The sequence below is a fragment of the Podarcis vaucheri genome (assembly GCF_965113315.1).
Source record: "Podarcis vaucheri genome assembly, chromosome: 16".
In the NCBI taxonomy this organism is placed as follows: domain Eukaryota; kingdom Metazoa; phylum Chordata; class Lepidosauria; order Squamata; family Lacertidae; genus Podarcis; species Podarcis vaucheri.
Genome location: NC_138754.1, coordinates 9,989,357 through 10,011,265, shown reverse-complemented (window position 1 = coordinate 10,011,265; position 21,909 = coordinate 9,989,357). Strand labels below are relative to the sequence as shown.

At 49.2% G+C, this 21,909-nt stretch overlaps 1 protein-coding gene across 2 annotated transcripts; it reads right to left on the bottom strand.

The window, feature by feature from the left end:
- Positions 1–1,917: 1,917 nt before the first annotated feature.
- SLC50A1 (solute carrier family 50 member 1) lies at positions 1,918–13,012 on the bottom strand. 2 transcript variants are annotated; one of them, XM_082204006.1, is made up of 6 exons: positions 12,785–13,012; positions 11,688–11,765; positions 9,782–9,905; positions 7,779–7,940; positions 4,051–4,170; positions 1,918–3,220 (listed from the first exon to the last, which is right to left on the bottom strand). In XM_082204006.1, the coding sequence occupies exons 1-6, from the start codon at positions 12,856–12,858 to the stop codon at positions 3,119–3,121; spliced, it is 660 nt and encodes a 219-aa protein (XP_082060132.1). In that variant the 5' UTR covers positions 12,859–13,012; the 3' UTR covers positions 1,918–3,118. The 2 variants fall into 2 exon arrangements, with proteins under 2 accessions (XP_082060132.1, XP_082060133.1); XM_082204007.1 differs by lacking the exon at positions 12,785–13,012 and adding an exon at positions 12,507–12,660.
- Positions 13,013–21,909: the final 8,897 nt, after the last annotated feature.

The following is a 21,909-nucleotide window of genomic DNA, read 5'->3' as shown; positions in this document are numbered from 1 at the left end:
GCTCGGGCCCCCTCAGGCCCCATGGAGTCGGCGCCTATGCAAGGCCTCCTTCCACCTGCCTTGCCCCACCCTCTAGTCTCTGCTTCTCAGTGTGTATTGTATTGTTTTATGTACTGTGGCTTGTTGTTTGATTGATTAGAGTTTAGATATTATTCATTGTAACTGTTGAGTGGATTTCTGCTTAACTTTTATATGTTGATATTACAGTGGTACCTCGGGTTACATACTGTCAGGGAACTGCCATCAGTGCCAGAGAGAGAGAGCAAAAGCCAGAGGGATTCCAGAGAGCGTCCAGGGATCGGGAGGAGCAGCCCATCTTCTGGGGAAGAGAATCAGCGTAGCACCAGTGGAGAAGGGGGGCAGATGGGGGAAGCAGCGAGGCGGTCCCATGACTCCTTGCCTGGGACCAGCGGGGAGAGTAGGGGTCCTCCGTTGCCTACAGCCTCCTGGCTTTCGCGCAGAGAGAGTAGGAGGAGACTAGGCGTCAAAGAGCTTCTTTGCTGGAAGAAGTTTAAGAAACGCCCACTGACGGATTCTGCCAGCGATTGAGACAGCCACGGGTGAGTGGCTGTCCGGACAGAAAAGGTTCACTCAGGCACTCCAGCCAGGTGTTTGCACCCAGCCAGGGAGATAGGCACCTGCTTAAGCACGAGCAACCCCTAGAACCATTACACATACGCTTCAGGTTACAGACTCCGCTAACCCAGAAATAGTACCTCGGGTTAAGAACTTTGCTTCAGGATAAGAACAGAAATCCTGCTCCGGCAGCGCTGCTGCAGCAGGAGGCTCCATTAGCTAAAGTGGTGCTTCAAGTTAAGAACAGCTTCAGGTTAAGAACGGACCTCTGGGACGAATTAAGGACTTAACCTGAGGTACCACTGTATTTTATATTATTCTAATGATTGTTGAATGTTACTTTTTTGATGTAGGTTGCCAATTTTAAAGTTATGTTTTATTATCACATTTTTGTCTTGCATTAGATTGTTATAAGATGTACATTTTTTGTTTCTTCAGCTTGTAAACCGCCTTGAGTATTGTAAGATAGAAAGACGGTATATAAATTAAAAATGATGATGATGATGAAGAAGAAGAGAGAAGCAGGGCCGTTCCACCAGCTTTGCCGAAAGGGCACCAACTACCCCTGGGCTCTTTCTGTTCCAGCCAGTCATTATGTAAGAACTATCTGAGAGTTGGCGCCTGAGTTTGCTTTCTTTCCTCTTCCCTCCCTGATGCTCTTCCCTCTTTTGCTGTTTTTCAGGTTGTAAGCCTGTGGGGAAGGACTGCCTTGTTTTAATTGATGCAGGCCACTGGAAGTCTTTTTGGCCGAGAAGCAGGGGACCAAATGCACGGAATTGTCAATAAACCAACCAACCGAAGAGCCCTGTTGGACCAGGCTAAAGGCTCGATTAGTCCAGCTTCCTGTTTCTTATAGTAGTCAATTAGATGCATCCAGAGAAGGCAACTCCCCTCTCCAGGATAAAAGAAAGGACTGGGATCTTTATTTCTAGGGGGCGGTAGCTCCGTGGCAGAGCATTTGCTTTGCACGCAGGAGGTTCCAGGTTCGATCCCCGGCATCTCCTGGGAAAAGACCCCTTGCCTGAAACCCTGGAGAGCTGCTGCCGGTGAAGTAGAAAACACTGAGTTATGTGGACCAATGAGCTAGGCAGCTTCTCATGTTCCTATTGCAATCGACCCTTGAGGACTGGAACCTTACTTTATCTCTAGGAAAGAGCCACAGTTGAGTGGCAGAGCACCTGGTTGGCAGAGAGAGAGAGAGAGAGACTCCCTTGCCTGAAACCCTGGAGAGCGGCTGCCAGTCAGTGTAGACAATACTGAACTACATGCACAGCTGGCCTGACTCAGTATAATGGCAGCTTCCTCAATGCCTACACAGAAAGAAGGAGGGTTCAAGGCATGTTCTCCTCCCAGAAAACAACCTGGTTTATTAAAAGGCACTTCGTGTGGGAAGTCACAGCTTCTTAGGAAAGTCCTCTTGTGGAGCTCAGAGCTGAGCAATCGCTCCAGAGACTGGGGGAAGAAGACAGGGGCGGAGGGGGTGTTTGTGGGGCAGTGAGACGAAGGGGAAAGCAGGGGCAGAGAACTTGGTCAAAAGGCACGGAGGCGGAAATTGTGAAGTCCTCACTGCTCGGGCGGCAGAAACGGTTGTCCGCAGAACGGGGGGAGAAAGTCGCCTTCTGGAAGTAATGCATTAAAGCAAGGAGGCACCCAGCATTTTCTTTTTGGGGAGCAGGGGGGTCTCCACGTTTACACCTCCTAGGCCTAGGGTGAAGAATGTGGGTGGCTGGTTAGGATGCTCCTGGACCCCAACTCCCATCAGCTCCAGCCAGTGGTGAGGCATGATGGGAGTTGTAGTTCAACAATGTTCCAGGACTCCAGCTCCCATCAGCCAGCACAGTCAATGGGCAGGGATGATGGGAGTTGTAGTTCAACAACGTTCCAGGACTCCAGCTCCCGTCAGCCAGCACAGTCAATGGGCAGGGATGATGGGAGTTGTAGTTCAACAATGTTCCAGGACTCCAGCTCCCATCAGCCAGCACAGTCAATGGGCAGGGATGATGGGAGTTTTAGTTCAACAACGTTCCAGGACTCCAGCTCCCGTCAGCCAGCATGGCCAATGGGCAAGGGATGATGGGAGTTGTTGTTCAACAATGTTCACAGACTCCAGTTCCCATCAGCCCCTAACCAGCACAGTCAGTGGGCATGGATGATGGAAGTTGCAGTTCAACAATGTTCCAGGACTCCATCTCCCATCAGCCAGCACGGCCAATGGGCAGGGATAATGGGAGTTGTAGTCCAGCAGCACCCGGAGGACCACTGTTGTACCCTGGCAAAGCAGCAGAGAGAGAGGGTTGGTTGGTTGGTTCCTTCATCCTTTTCCTGCTCTGGCTCCCTGGTTTTCAGTCTGCACTATACAGCTCAAGATGGAGGAGGAATTGTTCCTGCTGCAGAGTCCACTTGCACAGGCCGGATGGTCGGCGGGGGGGGGGCTCCTGAAGGCGCAAGGAGAGCAGGGACGCAACAGCCACGCCCAGCCGAAACTCAGCACTTTCCCCCCTTCCTTGGCCAAGGGCGGTCGTAAAACCCATGCCCCGGGTCCTCAGGCCTGCAGCGACTTGTAGGTTTTGTTGAGGTCCGGAGGGAAGCGCCAAAAGAGCCAGAACCGGATGAGGCTGGTGGCTATGCCTGGCACGTTGGGGACCTGGAAGAGGCAGAAAGGAGGTCAGTGGCAGACCATCTGCTTTCATAGCTGTCAAGCGTCCCTTATTTGGCGGGACAGTCCCTTATCCCAGCGCCATGTCCCGCTGCTGTCCCTTATTGATGATGTCCCTTAAATAAGCTACTGAAGGTAATGGGGCCCTTTCTATGTCCAGCTGTGCTTTGTCAACAACAAATTGTTGCTGTTTTTTGTGTTGAATGTATGCTATATGGTAATTTATGGACCTAATAGGTATCTAAAGCCATTTGCACACAACAAAATATGTTTTTTATCAAAGTAATTGTTGATCCCTTATTTTGGCTGCTGATCCCTTATTTTCGAGGCTGCTGGCCCCTTATTTTCAAATCTCTAAGTTGACAGCTATGTCTGCTTTGCTTGCAGAAAGTCCCCAATGGCACTTCTCCAGGCGGGGGGCTGGGAGAGAGACCCCCGCCTGAAACCCTGGAGAGACGCTGCCAGTCAGTGCAGACAACACTGCGCTCAGTGGACTCAAAAATCCGACTCTGCATAAGGAAGCATCTTAAAATCTCTTAACCCGGGAGGGAGATATGGGGAGGAACGAGGTGAAGGGCAAACAGGAGAAAAGGGAGGAGAGAAAAACCGATTTTAAAAAATCCAATTGCATCACCACCACCCGCTCTCGTGTTCCTCTCTGCCAAGGGTGTTTTACTGGCCTCTCCGTTTAATTAATTAAAATCAATGCCGCATGATTTATCAGAGGGCAGAGACGGGGGCACAACCGTTCATCGGACACTGCCGTGGCCACCTCCACGTGCACAAAGATCGGGCGCACAGAAACGTGCGCTGCTCACCGCAATGTAAACATCCTGAAGCAGAATCCCATACAAGGTCCAGGAGGCCGAAGCCAGGAAGGTTGTGACTGTCAGCGGAAAGGAGAGGCACTGTGTGGAGCGGCTCCTCACGATCTTGGCCTGAGAAGACGCAAAGAATTGTCTGGTTCAGAGATGTCAGAACTAATAATAAATAATAATAATAATAATTTATTAGTTATACCCCGCCCATCTGGCTAGGTTCCCCAGCCACTCTGGGTGGCTTCCAACCGAATATTAAAAACAATACAGCGTCATACATTAAAAACATCCCTAAACAGCCTTCAGTTGTCTTTTAAAAGTAAAATACAGTGGTACCTCTGGTTAAGAACTTAATTTGTTCTGGAGGTCCGTTCTTAACCTGAAACTGTTCTTAACCTGAGGTACCACTTTAGCTAATGGGGCCTCCCGCTGCCACTGCGCGATTTCTGTTCTCATCCTGAGGCAAAGTTCTTAACCCAAGGTACTATTTCTGGGTTAGCGGAGTCTGTAACCTGAGGCGTCTGTAACCTGAAGCATCTGTAACCCAAGATACCACTGTAGTTGTTTATTGCCTTGAGATCTGCTGGGAGGGCGTTCCACAGGGCAGGTGCCACTACCAAGAAGGCCCTCCGCCTGGTTTCCTCTAACCTCACTTCTCGCAGCGAGGGAACCGCCAGAACGCCCTTAGTGCTGGACCTCAGTGTCCGGGCTGGATGTTGGCGGTGGAGACGCTCCTTCAGGTATACAGGACTGAGGCCGTTTAGGGCTTTAAAGGTCAGCACCAACACTTCGAATTGTGCTCAGACCATAAGGACCGAAGCTGAGCCTGGCTGCTGGACCTGACCCCCAAGCCCACCTGGGTCCCCCATCCCAGTCTCGCAGTGGCCAACCAGATGCCCCGATGGGAAACCTGCCAGCAGGACCTGAAAGTCGCAGGTTCGATCCCTAGGTAGGGCTGGTGCGGAACCTGAAACCCTGGAAAGCTGCTGCCAGTCAGAATAACAACAACAACAACAACAATTTATTTATACAGTGGTGCCTCGCAAGACGAAATTAATTCGTTCCGCAAGTTTTTTCTTCTTGCGAGTTTTTCGTCTTGCGAAGCACGGTTTCCCATAGGAATGCATTGAAAATCAATTAATGCGTTCCTAGGGAAACCGCCTTCAGACCAGGTCCGGGGACAGTCTGTCCCCCGACCTCTTCTGAAGGCTGGGGGGGGGGGACAAGGGCTTTTCTTCCCACCCCCAGCCTTCAGAAGGCTGTTCTGAAGGCTGGCGGTGGGAAGAAAAGCCCTTCTTCCCACCTCCCGCCCCGCAAGCTCCGGGGACAGGAGGGCTTTGCTGCCGACCGCCAGCATTTTAAAAGCCCCTGCTGTCCCGGGGCGATTTTAAAATGCTGGCGGGCGGGAGCGAAGCCTCCGCTGTCCCGGGGAAATTTTAAAATGCTGGGGGTCGGCAGTGAACGCTTCGCTCCCGCCCACCAGCATTTTAAGATCGCCCGGGACAGCAGAGAAGTCTCCGCTGTCCCGGGAAGGCAGGCGGGGGGGAGCAAAGACTTTTGCCCCCCCACCGGCCTTCAGAAGAGGTCCAGGACCTCTTCTGAAGGCCGGCTGTGGGCGAAAGTCTTTGCTCCCGACCGCCAGCAATTTAAAACAGGTCCCCGGAGATTTCCCTATGGGCTTTCGTCTTGTGAAGCAAGCCCATAGGGAAATTCGTCTTGCGAAGTGCCTCCAAAACAGAAAACCCTTTCGTCTTGCGGGTTTTCCGTCTTGCGAGGCATTCGTCTTGCAGGGTACCACTGTACCCTGCCCATCTCGCTGGGTTTCCCCAGCCACTCAGAGTAGACAATACTGAGCTATATGAACCAATAGACTGTGTAGAAGGCAGCTTCTTATGTATCAGGTCTGACTCTTCCCTTTGTGCAGCAGGTGATTTTCTTGTCAGTCACACACACACACACACACACACACACACACGTGCATCCCCCATGCAGGCAAGCAACTGCTATTTAAGGACACATTTTCGCCAGGAAAAAGCTCTCAAGGAGAGGGTACAGCAAGGAGGAAGAGAAGGGGGAGGAGTTTGGATTTGATATCCCCCTTTATCACTACCCGAAGGCGTCTCAAAGCGGCTAACATTCTCCTTTCCCTTCCTCCCTCACAACAAACACTCTGTGGGGTGAGTGGGGCTGAGAGACTTCAAAGAAGTGTGACTGGCCCAAGGTCACCCAGCAGCTGCATGTGGAGGAGCGGAGAAGCGAACCCGGTTCACCAGATTACAAGTCCACTGCTCTTAACCACTACACCCAGAGCCAGGTTTTCCCAAACTTGGGTCTCCGGCTTGTTTTTGTACTACAATTCCCATCATCCCTGACCACTAGCTCTGCTAAGCAAGGGGTGATGGGAGTAGTAGTCCAACAACAGCTGGAGCTCTAGTCTGGGAAAAGTCATGCAAAAGAAGACGAAAACCTCTTAAAGGCTGAATTTGGCCCGCAGGCCTTAGTTCCTCTCAGATCCCTGCACCAAACCACACTTCCCAGTTCCAAGTGAACTGGGACCAGTGTGTTCGTTCAACAACCTGAGTCCTGCAACTTATCTGGTTTCTCGGGATCACGAATGCTCACTCTCTCTTTCTCTCTCTCTCTCTGAACATGGACATTTCCTTTTCACCTTACGAAAACAAGAATAATGAAGGACTTGCCACGCCGCCACCTGGCAGGCAAGCCTGGCTTCCGGAAGATTCCGGTCCTGCCGTTGTCTCATCACAGGAAATGGCACCGGCCTCTCTAGACACCTGATCTGCGGTGCGCAAATGTTTTGGATGGCTAAGCAGGGTGGGGATGGGATCGGGGCCAAAGCGGAGAGTTACGCAACACAGGATGAAGCCACAGGGATGACTACGCCTGATAGCGCTGTGCCATCTGAGGGCAGGCACTTATTTAGTCGTAAATTCACCTATCTTAATCATTTCTTTTTTAAAAAAACCAACAATACCCTTAATCCGTTTATTTCCTGGCCCTTCCAAATAACAGTTTCCAGGATGCTATATTTAATTGGTCAGCAGAATGACCAGAGGGTGGACACACCTCAGACTTGGGGGTCAAATGCGGCCCTCTAAACCTTCCTATCTGGCCCTTGGAACTCTCACCAGGCCATGCCTGCTTTGCAGCCTCCTGGGGTGTTTTTTTCCCTGGCAAAAATGCACCCTTGAAACTCGGTTCATGCCTCTTGGCTTGCCAGGGTGGAAAAAACCCCCCAAAAAATGTACGCTCAGTGTGCCAGAGGCAATCTTGAGTTTCCATTAAGAATTTCAAATCAGCCCTTTTTAAAAAAAACTTGGGGATTTTAAATGATGGTTTTGAACTGCCTCGATTAAAACTGGTTCGCCCTGAAATGCGTAGAGCAATAGAACCGCAACGCCCATTGAGGCGTCTGGTCAGCCATCGTGTGAGAACTGGACTATTATGGGCCTTGGGCCTGGCCCAGCAACCAACCTCTTTCTTATATGGTCTTAGGTTCACACGGTGCCTATGGAACTCACTCCCACAAGATGTAGTGACGGACGCCCACTTAGATGGCTTGAGAAGGGGCCCGGAAGATTCCAGTAGGAAATGGGAATATCAGTAGCTACTGGCCACAATGGCTGCATCCTGTCTCCTCTGTCGAAAGGGCAATATTACTCCTATATGCTAGTTTATGAGGATGGCAATCTCTTTTTTTTGTAGCATACCAGGTCAGCCAGTGGTGAGAGGTACATGGTGATGGTGAAGAGGCTGCAGAAGAGGCCCAGGCGCGTCAGGCGCACGGAAACATCCGGAACCAGCAGGTTGAAGTAACCATAGCCGAGGAGGAGCACTGCCAATAAGCCCATGGTCTTCAACAGCACAGACCGCTAGACGAGGGAAGAGAAAAGGAGATGGTTGTTTGGAATCAACAACACTCACTATTTAAACTTCTACTCCATTTATTATTATTTAAATAATTCCTTATTTAAATTAAGGATGGGACACAGATAGCCCTTAAGATACTGCTGGCCTACAGCTCCCATCATGCCAAACCACGGATCCTACTGGTTGGGGCTGATGAAAGCTGGAATCTAACCATTAGGCTGCCCATCCCGGACTTCTACATAAGATCGGGATCCTATTTTCTCGCTTCCATCTGCACCATGTACTTAAAATATGGATACCAGATGTCCCCATTTCCTGGGGACTGTCCCCAGAGTTACAAATCTGTCCCCGGACAAAATCCGTCCCCGGATTTCATTTAATGTCCCCGGATTTATATTTTAAGTGTTGTAGATTTATTAGTAGGGAATGAATGTTGCGTGATTGGTTCAACGGCACAAGACATCATATGGGGACTTCCGGCGAGGCAAAATGGTGGGCGCCATGGCAGCGAGCAGCTCCTGAAGCCAGCCAGAGCCAACTGTGCTACCAGGCTGGCTCTGGGCTGCTGAGACTGCCGCTCCCATGGGAGAACCGGGGACACCCGGCATGTCAACAGGGGGGACCGCTGACCCCCCCCCACGACCCAAATCGAGCCAGGAGCGAGAGCGCCTGGCCACCTGACCAACTGCCCAGGCCCGGCCTGAGCCTACTCCACGGCGGCTAGCACTCCAAGAGAGCAGGCTGGGGCCAGAGGAAGGCCGCGCAACAGAGGAGACCACAGAAGAGAAGATATTACTTCTTTTTTGAAAAATAACTAATTTTTAAAATAATTTCCCCCCCTCTTTTTTTAAAAAAAGTGTCCCCGGGTTCTTTGAAAAAAATCTGGTAACCTTAACTTAAAAGCAGTAGCATAACCACCTTAAGCGCTCATGTCTCTCCCCAGGGAAGTTATGCTTGGAACCACCACCAGTTATTTTTAAGGATCGGGTAAAAATTTTTCTTTAAATTAGCAAATTTTATACAGTATATCATGGCGTATTTTAGTATTGTGTTAGACCACCTTTGATGTCTATGCACGTTGTTAGCTTTTATTATCTTTTCATAGAATCATAGAATTGTAAAGTTGGAAGGGACCATTTAGTCCAACTTCCCCACAATGCAAGAATATTTTTGCCCAGCGCAAGGCTCGAACCCATGACCTTGAGTCTTCATGTGCTACCAGCCAAGCTATATTTTAGCTTGGTTTCAATTTTTCGCATTCTACTGGAAGCTGCTATGAGTTTATTGTTTCACCAGAAAAGTGACTTAAGAAGTGCAATGAATAATAATTATATACATTATCCACATTAAATATATACATTTAAAAAATCATGCCAGGCACTTGGTTGTTACAACGCTGATTTTGTGTGTGTAATACAGAAGTCTCCCTCCATCCTTCCGCCGTGCCCTGCAAGTGACCCAGGGATAGTAAGTCAGGCGTGGCTGGAGCACTATGGAAAATTTATGGCCCATCAAAAGGTGGCCTGTTGTTGATTCAAGATACCAGCCCTCTTGAGTCAACAGCCTCTGAATGTAGGCTTGAGGGTGCCAGGAAAGAGCCAGTTCGAGCGCTCGTTACAAAACGGCACATGGTACAGGCATCCTGGGACTGTACCACTTGAGCAGGTGCAGGGGTCTCGAGCCAAGAAAGTCCTCCTTGTGTGTAAAAAGCCAGCATCTCAAGGAGAGAGGGTTCAGGCCTTCCAGAAAAAAGGATGCTAGACCAGATAGGCCTTTCGCCTGATCCTGCAGGGCTCTTCCAATGTGGTTAATATGTCTGATTTTGGCCACAATCCCCACCCACCTTCTCGGAGCTGAAGTAGAAGTAGACCAGGATGTAGAGAGTCTGCAACGTCACGCCCACAGCGTTGACGAGGATGAGAGTCCAGTCTCCCTTCAGGAAGCCGTAACTCAGCCAGCTCAAATTACTGAGGGGGAAAGAGAAGGTAAAAGTTGTTGCTTTTAACGAGGACAGCCATTCCGGTAACTCCAGATCACACAGTGTAGCCGGCACAGGACGTACCTCAGAAGGGGTCTGGGTGCCAAAAGAACTGTATCTCTGCTAATAGCCATATCACAATCATGTACACCCAGAGCTCAGTTAGCCTGTAGCAGAATCATGGCCTAAGCTACCAGGTGCAAGATCTCTGCGTCCCAAGAACCTCAGGCTGCATTTGTAAGATGTCAAGTCTCTAGTCCTCATGGGACAATCATGCATACTTGGTAAGAGGGAGGTGGGGTTTCTGTCTGCTGCTCTTTGAATTACAGCACAGCTCTAACCATGTCTACTCAGATGCAAGACCTGTTGAATACAATATTATTCCCAATAGTTGGGCTTAGCAATACAGCCGGGGATCATTTTGAGTGCTTGTTGTTTTTAGATGCCCTAAAATATAATGCATTTTCCAGTATTGTTATGTTGCCTCAAGACATTTTTGTGGTAGATATGCAACAAATGAAGTTAATAATGATGATGATGATAAAGATAATGTAAGAGGGGAAGAAAAATGTTCATTTCCTATCTTCTGGCAGATTGCTATTATTATTATTATTACTATTATTATTATTACTATTATTATTATTATCACCACCATCATCATCATTCAGTGTCTTGCATGAGTAGCAAATCAGAATAAAGTATTTTTTTAAAAAAATTAATTACATAAAAAATACGAGAGACATTGCACATACTTTTGTAAATCAAGAAAATCTTTAATAAAAAAAGAAGAAAGTATGAATCAATCAAAATAAGAAATCATGCAGCCATAGAAAAATATGCTTTATTCAGGCTGCGGATTCTGGTGCAGAACAATTGCTGCTTTTAGCAGAGCTCACGCTACAACCTTGTTTACATCGCCCAGGTTGCAGCTCCAACCCCAAAGGGTAAACCTCTGCACTTGTGCAAACTTGCCCAACGACCACCCAAAGACACGCTGCAGCAGGAGCCCCCTCTGTGCAATCCCAACCAATCAGGGATCACCTATTAAATGCACCTACAGAGGTGTAAAGTAGGGATGGGGAAACTGCAGCCCTCTAGATCATGGGTAGGCAAATTAAGGCCCAGGGGCCGGATCCGGCCCAATCGCCTTCTAAATCCGGCCTGCGGACGGTCCGGGAATCAGCGTGTTTTTACATGAGTAGAATATGTCCTTTTATTTAAAATGCACCTCTGGGTTATTTGTGGGGCCTGCCTGGTGTTTTTACATGAGTAAAATGTGTGCTTTTATTTAAAATGCATCTCTGGGTTATTTGTGGGGTATAGGAATTCGTTCTTTTTTATTTTATTTTTCAAAATATAATCCGGCCCCCCACAAGGTCTGAGGGACAGTGGACTGGCCCCCTGCTGAAAAAGCTTGCTGACCCCTGCTTTAGATTGTGTTGGACTCCAATTCCCATCAGCCCCTGCAGCCAGCATGGCCAAAGGTCAGGGGTGACGGGAGTCCAGCAGCATTTGGAGGACCACCACGCTCCCCACCCTTGTCCTAGACACAGGTGGTCCCAACCAATCAGGGATCACCTATTAAATGCACCTATAGAGGTATAAAGCAGCAAAGGGGAACCTGCGGCCCTCTAGATCGTGTTGGACTCCAATTCCCATCAGCCCCTGCAGCCAGCAGGGATGGTTGGAGGTGGAATCCATCAACGTTTGGAGGACCACAGGTTCCACAATCACGTTAAGCAGAGCTCCCCAAAAGAGTCCCAGGCCATACTTGACATCGGTGGTGAGGAACGGCAGAAACTGGATGTTCTCCACACTCTGGGTTGCAAACATCTGCTTCAGGTCAGACCTGGAGAAGAGGCGAGAGAGGATACCTTGTCATCATGGAGGCTGACGTAGTTCCCCATTTGATTACAACCAGACGCCTGTGTCAGTGGCGTAGCGTGAGGGGTGCAGGGGGGGCTGGCCGCACTGGGTGCAACATCTGGGGGTTAGGGTTAGGGGACGCAAATCCATGGGTTAGGGGGCGCAAATTACTTGCCTTGCCCCGGGTCCTGACAACCCACGCTACGCCACTGGCCTGTGTGCCCATAGCTCCATCACCCGTCCCACCGCTCTGCCCCACATCTCTTCACCCCAACATCGGATCCATCCACGCTCGTTTCCCCCACTCACATACCCAGCTCTGCGCCAGCTGACCCCGTTTTTGTATTCATATTTAAAGCACGCCCGCTTGCACCAAAGGATCCTGGGAAACGTCGTTTCCTCTCACGGCGCTACAATTCCCAGCGCCCTTAGCAAACTACAGTTCCCAGGATTATTGGGGGGTGTCTGTGTGCTCTAACTGTGTACGTAGTCTGTGTTGCCCACACCATCCTTGGATCTATCTGCCCCACATCAAAATACACCCCATACCTTAACTCACATAAACTAGAAGTGTGGCACTCAACCAAAAAGTCGTTGGGAGCGGGAGAAAACACCTAGAATAATAAAGACCTGAATATGGGCTCTTGCCTATATATCCTGCTCCATAGCAACCCACTTCCTGGTAGGTCCGCTCCATAAAACTGTTATTGTCAGCACCTCTCACCCACAGACACGTCGCTGGAGCGCTGCCCCACCGCGATACGTGTTACACTCTAAGCCACGTCGCATTCACACGTGCACAGGGCGGTATTTCGCTGGGGGGCTCTGTGAGCCCCACGTGTCTATCTCGGGGGCAGAGCCTGGCACCTGCTGGGGAAGAAGGGCAGGAGATCCCCCTCCCCACCTGCTACAGCCCCACATCCCTGACCCAACCAGAACCCCCCACCCCCAGGCCTTGCCCCCTCCCCACAACCAATGCCCCCAACCCAAAAATGCGCTCACAGGCCAGTCCCGAACATGCCCAGGGAGAAGAGCAGGCAGGCCCCCGAGAGCAGCTGCAGCCCCACCGGACCCATCGCCGAGGCTCCGTGCGAGATCGATCCCCGGGGGAAGCCCTGCGGGGAAGCGCTGGCTGCCTGCCTGCCTCCCTCCCCGGGCAAACCCCCCGCGATGGGGCGGCCGGCCGCCCTCCTTCCCGCCTCGGCCGGATCCTCCTCGCCCGGATCCGCCTCCCGCTCCGCCCGGCAGCCGCGCGGCTGCGGCTCCGCCTCGGACGGGGCGGACCCGGCGAAAGGGCGCGGCGTTCAAGCCTTCCCTAAAGAGCGAGGAAGGATCGGTGCCGGGGCTCAAGCAAAGGGGCTCGTGAATGGTTTGGGAAGGGATCTCAGCCCCTGCACCTATTTTCTTTATTTCTCCCCCCTCTATTGGGTTTTGAAAGGGAGAGAGAAAGAGGTTCTGGGGCTCACACAGGGAGGGAAATGGGTCTCAGGGCTCAGCCCCTGAACCTATTTTCTTTATTTCTCCTCCCCTCTTTTGGGTTTTGAAAGGGAGAGAGAAAGAGATTGGTTCTGGGGCTCACAAACGGAGGGAAATGGACACCAGGGCTCAGCCCCTGAACCTATTTTCTTTATTTTTCCCCCTGTTGTGTTTTGAAAGGGAGAGAGATAGAGGTTCGGGGGCTCACACATGGAGGGGAATGGGCCCCAGGACTCGGCCCCTGCACCTATTTTCTCCCCCCCCATTGGGTTTTGAAAGAGAGAGAGAGGTTCTGGGGCTCACACAGGGAGGGAAATGGGTCCCAGGGCTCAGTCCCTGCACCTATTTTCTTTATTTCTCCCCGCTCTACTGGGTTTTGAAAGGGAGAGAGATAGAGGTTCTGGGGCTCACACACGGAGGGAAATGGGCCCAGGGCTCAGCCCCTGCACCTATTTTATTTTTATTTCCTTAACTGGATTTTTAAAAGGAAGAGGAGAGGTGAGGGGCCCAAACAAGAGGAAAAGGGGATATGTTGCAGGGTTCAACAACAGCACCTATTTCCTTTTTGTTGTTGTTGGGTTCAAATAGCAAGGGGAGAGGTTCTGGCACTCAAACATGGGGGTAATTTTAGCTTCTGGGGCTAAGAAAATACGGTGCCTATTTTCTTTTTTCTTACTGGGTGGGGAACAAAAGCGGGAGAGGTGCCAGGGCTCAAACACGTGGTAATAGGCTCTGGGGCTCAGCTCCCGTACCTATTTTCTTGTTCCTGTTGGATTATAAAGCAGCAGGGAAGAGGCAAGGAGAAGGAATACCAAGGAGGTCCGGGGATGGAGAACAGAGGCGTGTGCAAAAGTGTGTAGAAACTCCACCCACTTTTGCCACTGGCCCCGCCCACCGGTAGCATGTGGCCCCTGGAAGGCTGCCGAGAAAGGAATGTGGCCTTCAGGATGGAAAAGCTCCCCCACCCCCTGCTTAAGGGGCAGGGGAAAGAGGCGCTGGGGCTCGAACAAGGACTTAATGGCTTCCAAGGCCTAGGCCCAGCACCTATTTTTTTCTATAGGGTTAAAAGAAAGGGAGGGGAGGTCAGGATAGGCGCTGGGGTTCAAACAAGGGCGTAATGGGCTCCAGGATTGAACATCTGCCCTTGTTTTCTTTTTTTTGAAAAGGAGGAAACAGGTACTGGGGCTGAGACGCAGTAGTAGTGGGTGATGGAGCTTAGCCCTTGAATCTATTTTCTTTTGTGTAAAATGGGTGGGGAGGGGTCCTTCATTATACACCTTTAGGCGCCAGGCGAAAAGATTCCTTTTCAGCCGATGCCCTTTTAAATGAGTTGTTAGAAGGGGGGGGGGTTATTGGCTGGTTGGTGTCCTTATTTTTACTATGTGTTTTGCAGCTTTTATATTGTAATTTTATGTAGAGTTGGAAGGGACCTTCAGAGGTCCTTTAGTCCAACCCCCGAAATGCAGGAATCTTTTGCCCAAGGTGGGGCTCAACCCCCCAAAACCCTGAGATTATTAATCTCATGCTCTGCCAACTGAGCTAGCAAGCTACAGTTCCCAGGAGACTTTGGGAGAAGGCACGGCTGCTTAAAGTGATACAGTCGTGCTTTAAATGCATAGTACAGACAGGGCATTAGCTGGGTGCAACTTGGAACATGTTGAACAACCCACTAACACAACATAAATACTGCTTTTTTATTGTTATAGCGACTTGTTTAGGGTCTCTCTGGAAATGATCTATTTACATCTCTCTCACACACACACACCCTCATCCCACGCAATCTAACTGTTTGGGTGCATCTGCCGAAGAATAATGACTCAGAAAGACGAACAATTAACTTTCCTTCTCCTTTTTCTCCGTTGTTATTGTGTTTGGTTGTGTTCCATATCGATCTGTTGTCTTAGGCTGCTTAACGCTTTGTTCAAGCCAATTGTCTCGCTTGCTAAAACTCTTAATACTGCGTGTTTGTTTAAGGGGAGGCAGGAGAAAAGGAACAGCAGGATGGAGCCTTGATGACAAAGTCCCAGGACCAATTAATTCCTCCAGAAGCCCCACCACCTATTTCTCCCCCCACCCCCACTTTTTAAAATCCCATGGGCAGGAAAATGAAACAGATTTTGAGGGTAGGCCTTTGAGCTAAGCTCTACCTTTAAGCCCCAGAAACTCTTGTTCCTTTCGTGGGCTCCATGATCACTGCAGATGGTGACAGCAGCCACAAAATTAAAAGACGCCTGCTCCTTGGGAGAAAGGCGATGGCAAACCTAGACAGCATCTTAAAAAGCAGAGACATCACCTTGCCGACAAAGGTCCGTATAGTTAAAGCTATGGTTTTCCCAGTAGTGATGTATGGAAGTGAGAGCTGGACCATAAAGAAGGCTGATCGCCGAAGAATGGATGCTTTTGAATTATGGTGTGGGAGGAGACTCTTGAGAGTCCCATGGACTGCAAGAAGATCAAACGCATCCATTCTGAAGGAAATCTGCCCTGAGTGCTCACTGGAAGGACAGATCCTGAAGCTGAGGCTCCAAGACTTTGGCCACCTCATGAGAAGAGAAGACTCCCTGGAAAAGACCCTGATGCTGGGAAAGATAGAGGGTACAAGGAGAAGGCGACGGCAGAGGACGAGATGGTTGGACAGTGTTCTCGAAGCTACCAGCATGAGTTTGACCAAACTGCAGGAGGCAGTGGAAGACAGGAGTGCCTGGCGTGCTCTGGTCCATGGGGTCACGAAGAGTCGGACACAACTAAACAACAACAACTGTATATACATAGGAACCTAGAAGGCTTCCTTATACAGAATCAGATTATTGGTCCATCTACCTCAATAATGCTTGTACTGACTGGCAGTGGTTCTCTAGGATTTCAAACAGGATACTTTCCCAGCCCTATCTGGATATTGAACCTGGGATCTTGAATCAGGAACCCCTGAGCTATGGTCCTTTGATTCAATGCAGCACATTCAGTGTACACAGTAACACCCAGGCCGCAGGTCCCTGCCTGCAAGGAGCCTAGAGTCTTTAACTGTCCAGATTATTTTGGGCATAAAGTGGTGTTCCCTGGACTAGAATTATCTTTAGGCCCGTCAATATTTCTATTACACTGTATGAAAGATGTACCAAATAATCATCAAGATCCCGTTTTGAAGACGGCTGCTAGGATCGGCTACGCTAAGCAATGGAGATTGCGAATCGACTGCGCTCGATATTGGAGCTGGAAAATAAATTATGAGCACATAACAGCTGCGTTGAAAAAGTATAGAGAAAGGAAAGACAAAAGAGCCAGTCAGGTGTCTGCTGTTTACCAGCAGCAAAATAAAACCCATCTGTCCACAAAAATGACTTGAAGTCACAAGTTTCCTTTATCATATGCATTTATTATGTAACCAGGATTCCTTGCGCTGTAGTCATTCTGGTAATATTTTAATACTGTAGTTTCAAAAATAAAACTTACTGTGCATAGATATTATATGCCCTTAGCTCATTATCGTAAGATTCCAAGGCAATCAACAATATTAAAATGGACTTTTATTATATGATTACCCCGACTGCTGGAGCAGCTGTTAGGCCAGGCATAGGCAAACTCTGCCCTCCAGATGCTTTGGGACTACAACTCCCATCATCCCTGACCACTGGTCCTGTTAGCTAGGGAAGATGGGAGTTGTAGTCCCAAAACAGCTGGAGGGCTGAGTTTGCCTATGCCTGTGTTAGGCCATAGACTTGACACAAGATCTCATCTTTTGATCCTCTTACTCAAAGTGTATGGGCGATTTGGGATGAGAAAACCACTCTGTACATCCTCAGAGCCTGCCTTAGTAGATAGCACCTAGCTTTGTAAAATGGGAAGTCTTCACTCCAATCTGTAAGCAACTTATATGAAATTAACACACACGAGCCTTTGAATGACACCCGGATGACAGCAAACAGCATTCCAGGCTTAGGTATGCTGTGATCCTCGTTTGACAGTTGAGAAATAGGCAGAGAGAAAGTGACTTGCCTGAGCTTAGGGCCGTTGAGGTTGAGCCTGACAGGTTCTGCGTTCGAGTCACGCAGCGGCATAGTCGCAAGGTAGAGTCACTTCCAGCCAGGGCTTGTCCTCTGGTCTTTCCAGTCTGGCATCCTGTCTCTTCACACTGCTCATTACGAGATGCTTGGCGGAGAAGCCGTCAGGAATTGGGGCGACTGGGAGAGGGCAGGGGAGGCAAAGTTAGCCCGCTGCCGTCCACTCCCAGTTCGTGGCAGAAATGGCTTTGATGCGATGGAAGGACAGATCGATTCTCCCTCTCGTTTTTCTGTCGACCCATTCCAAAATGCTTAGGCTGCCTATGGACGGTCCAATCCATCCGTTCAGCAGTTCTGTTTAGTGAATGTGAGCGGGATCTGCAACCAAACGTTGCAGTGCAGGTACCGGCCTGTCAGTCCTGCCCTTCTCTACGATACTCCATTCCGCCCTACTTTCCCCCCTCTCCACCCCAATTTCCAGCAGTCTGTGAGCATTGCTCATTCCTCACTGGGCTGTTTTGGGGTTTCTGTCCCCTCCTTAATGTTGGGGAAGGGGGAATATTTGCTGTGTTTCTGGGAACCTTCCTCCAACCTTGCTCGGACAGTGCCATTTTGGCTACATATGGAAAAGCGCTAACCATGAAACCCCAGATATAGAGGGAATGGTGAATGTAGCCCAAACCTCAGCACAGATGTTAAAAAAACCTTGTGATCCCTTAGAAACAAATGAGCTTCTTTATGGAATAAGCATTCCTGGACCCACAATGCCATGATACGTGCATTTACTCAGAAGTAAGGCTCAAGTAGGGATGGGGAAGAAATTGGGTTCCAGACAAACTTATCTAATCTGCACTTTCTAAATCAATGCACGAACCAAAACTCAGAATTGTCTGATGAAATCTGCAATGCTCTGAATTTTGCAAGGCCGTTTTGTAGCCTAGTAATGTGTACAGAAGTGAATCTCACATGGTAGAGAGTGTACAATATCCATTAGCAACGCTAACATACCAAAAACGCTTTATATTTGGGGGAAGGCCTTTTGCAAAAAATGTGTCTGTTAGACAAACTTGTTTCCAAAAATGTACGTCTTTAGGAGAATCCCAAACTAAAATACTGGTGAGGACTTTTTAAAAATAAATAAATAAATAAATTGCAAAGTGCTTTGGAGATGTGAGGAAATGAATTGAAGCTTGGAGACATGAGAAGCTGAGAGAAAATGAAATGGACAGATTCTCCCTCCCAGGTAAGTATGAATTGGATTGCACCCTAAAGGCCACTTCATATGAAAGGGTTCTAAGAGCTGTTAGGAGACCCCTTCTATTCCACTGAAGGAGCTGCAATTCACAAATTGGGAAGGGGTTGATTGTTAGGCCATTGTGGGAATTTTAGCTCTGGGGGGCAGGGTTCTCCTAAAAATTCTCAGCTCTTTTAGAAAACTGCCATTCCCAGAATTATTGGGGTGGGGGAGAGAGAAGCCATAAGTGGTATCTTAGCTTTTTTAAAGTGGATATGGCCAAAGAAGGGAAAGAAATGGAGGCAGTGAGAGATTTCACTTTCTTTCCATGATCACTGCAGATGGTAACAGCAGTCACGAAATTAAAAGACGCCTGCTTCTTGGGAGAAAAGCAATTACAAACCTAGACAGCAGCTTAAAAAGCAGAGACATCACCTTGCCGACAAAGGTCCGTATAGTTAAAGCTATGGTTTTCCCAGTAGTGATGTATGGAAGTGAGAGCTAGACCATAAAGAAGGCTGATCACCGAAGAATGGATGCTTTTGAATGATGGTGCTGGAGGAGACTCTTGAGAGTCCCATGGACTGCAAGAAGATCAAACCTCTCCATTCTGAAGGGAATCAGCCCTGAGCGCTCACTGGAAGGACAGATCCTGAAGCTGAGGCTCCAAGACTTTGGCCACCTCATGAGAAGAGAAGACTCCCTGGAAAAGACCCTGATGCTGGGAAAGATGGAGGGCACAAGGAGAAGGGGACAACAGAGATGGTTGGACAGTGTTCTCAAAGCTACAAACATGAGTCTGACCAAACTGCAGGAAGCAGTGGAAGACAGGAGTGCCTGGCGTGTTCTGGTCCATGGCGTCACAAAGAGTCGGACACGACTAAATGACTAAACAACAACAACATGGCCAAAGAGTTGTTTTTGGAGATATACTCTTGTTCTCAGGGAGATGTAGCAGACAGGGGCTGGTTGCCTCTGGTCCACTGGATCCCTATGAAGCCTGTGGGGCTGTTTTTTTCCGGTTCACCCCCACTTTCCCCACACCTGACATAATCTGCGATGTCAGGTGTGGAGCTGGTAAGTATGAAGGAACAACGGGAGCTTAAAGGCAGCTACTGGAGTTTCCTTTGCAAGCGGGACTCGCTGTCATTGCCGACAGCGAGTCCTGCTGGGATCAGCCGCTCTAGGAAGTTCCCCATGGGGAACGCAAGTCACTAGAGCCCCCCCCCCCCAAAAAAAAATTAGACGGGGCCTAAAGCCTCAGGTTAATCAATCCAGACGGGCCAAAAAATAGCCCTGGTTCAAAACCAATGGAAAAGCTTCCGTTGATTAATCTACAGTGGTACCTCGGTTTACGAACTTAATCCATTCTGGAAGTCCGTTCTTAAACCGAGGTGCGCTTTCCCTAATGAGGCCTCCCACTGCTGGTGCCTTTCCACAGTTCGGTTTCTGTTCATTGTTGTTGTTGTTGTTTAGTCATTTAGTCGTGTCTGACTCTTCGTGACCCCCTGGACCAGAGCACGCCAGGCACTCCTGTCTTCCACTGCCTCCCAGTTTGGTCAAATTCATGCTGGTAGCTTCGAGAACGCTGCCCAACCATCTCGTCCTCTGTCGTCCCCTTCTCCTTGTGCCCTCCATCCTTCCCAACATCAGGGTCTTTTCCACGGAGTCTTCTCTTCTCACGAGGTGGCCAAAATATTGGAGCCTCAGCTTCAGGATCTGTCCTTCCAGTGAGCACTCAGTGCTGATTTCCTTCAGAATGGAGAGGTTTGATCTTCTTGCAGTCCATGGGACTCTCAAGAGTCTCCTCCAGCACCATCATTCAAAAGCAACAATTCTTCGGCCATCAGCCTTCTTTATAGTCCAGCTCTCACTTCCATACATCACTACAGTGGTACCTCAGGTTACATACACTTCAGGTTACAGACTCCGCTAACCCAGAAATAGTGCTTCAGGTTAAGAACTTTGCTTCAGGATGAGAACAGAAATCGTGCTCCGGTGGCGCGGCAGCAGCAGGAGGCCCCATTAGCTAAAATGGTGCCTCAGGTTAAGAACAGTTTCAAGTTAAGAACGGACCTCCGGAACGAATTAAGTACTTAACCCGAGGTACCACTGTACTGGGGAAACCGTAGCTTTAACTATATGGGCCTTTGTTGGCAAGGTGATGTCTCTGCTTTTTAAGATGCTGTCTAGGTTAGTCATTGCTGGTAAAGTTCGCAAACCGGGACGCTACTTCCGGTTTTGTGGAGTTCGTAAACCAAATAGTTCATAAACAGGGCTATTCTTCAACCGAGGTACCACTGTATCAATCAAAGCTTGTGGCCTGAAATGACCTTGCCAGACTCTTCCATCCGTCCATCTGCTCCTCGCTGTCGCCACTTTTCCCTTCCCGTTTAAAAACAAAAACACAACCCATATGCTTTTACCCTCTGAATAACCCCGCGGCCCGGAGTACCACAAGCTAATTATATATTTGGTAAAAGCTAAACTTCCTGGGGTGTAGTTTGCATGGGCAGCGCCCTCCCGACTGCACACATCTTTATAAATATGTGTGTTTGCTTTCTCCTTCAGCCCTCATGTTGTTGCTGTTTTCTTTCTCAAAGCAAAGAGAAGGATTCCCAGAATGCCCTGGGAAGAGCGGTTGACTCTTTTGCTGCTCAGAGTAGACCCCCCTTGAAGTGAAACAACATGGCTTACTTAGGTCCGTACGTTTTAATAGGTCTGTTTTTAGTAGAATCTAGCTGGAGACAAGCCAGGGTTCTTTGTTGTCAAAGAGTACAAGTGTCTGCCCTTCTCTGAGGAAACCCATTCGTAATAATGGGCAGGACCTAAGTTAGACCCATTCATTCCAATGGAGTGTGAGCTTAGGCCCTCATCTGCACTAAGCAATATTGTGCTAGTTTAAAACAGTTGTGCTTGCCCCCCCCACTGGGAACTGTAGTTTCTTGAGGGAGCTGAGAATTCCCCCTCACAGAGCTACAATTCTCAGAGGGGCGTACAAATCAATCCCTTTTTCAGGGAGCTCTGGGAATTGTAGCTCTCCAAGGGGAATAGGGGGCTCTCCTAGCAACTCTCAGCGCCCTCAAACTACAGTTCCCAGGAGACTTTGGGGAGAGTGTCCTGGAGTGTCAACACAAGGGGGCTTGTGAAGAAGGCGCAGCAGAGACTGTACTTTTTGAGAATACTAAGGAAAAACCATCTTCCGCAGAAACTGCTGCTTGCCTTCTATCACTGTGCCATTGAGAGCGTGCTCACTTATGGCTTATGTGTGTGGTACGGAAGCTGTACTGCCCAGGACAGGATGGGGTTGTGCAGGGTTGTTAAGGCAGCAGAGAGCATTGTTGGCTGCCCACTCTCCACCTTAGAGCAGATTTATGCCACAAGGTGCCATAGGAAGGCACTGGACATAGTAAAAGATC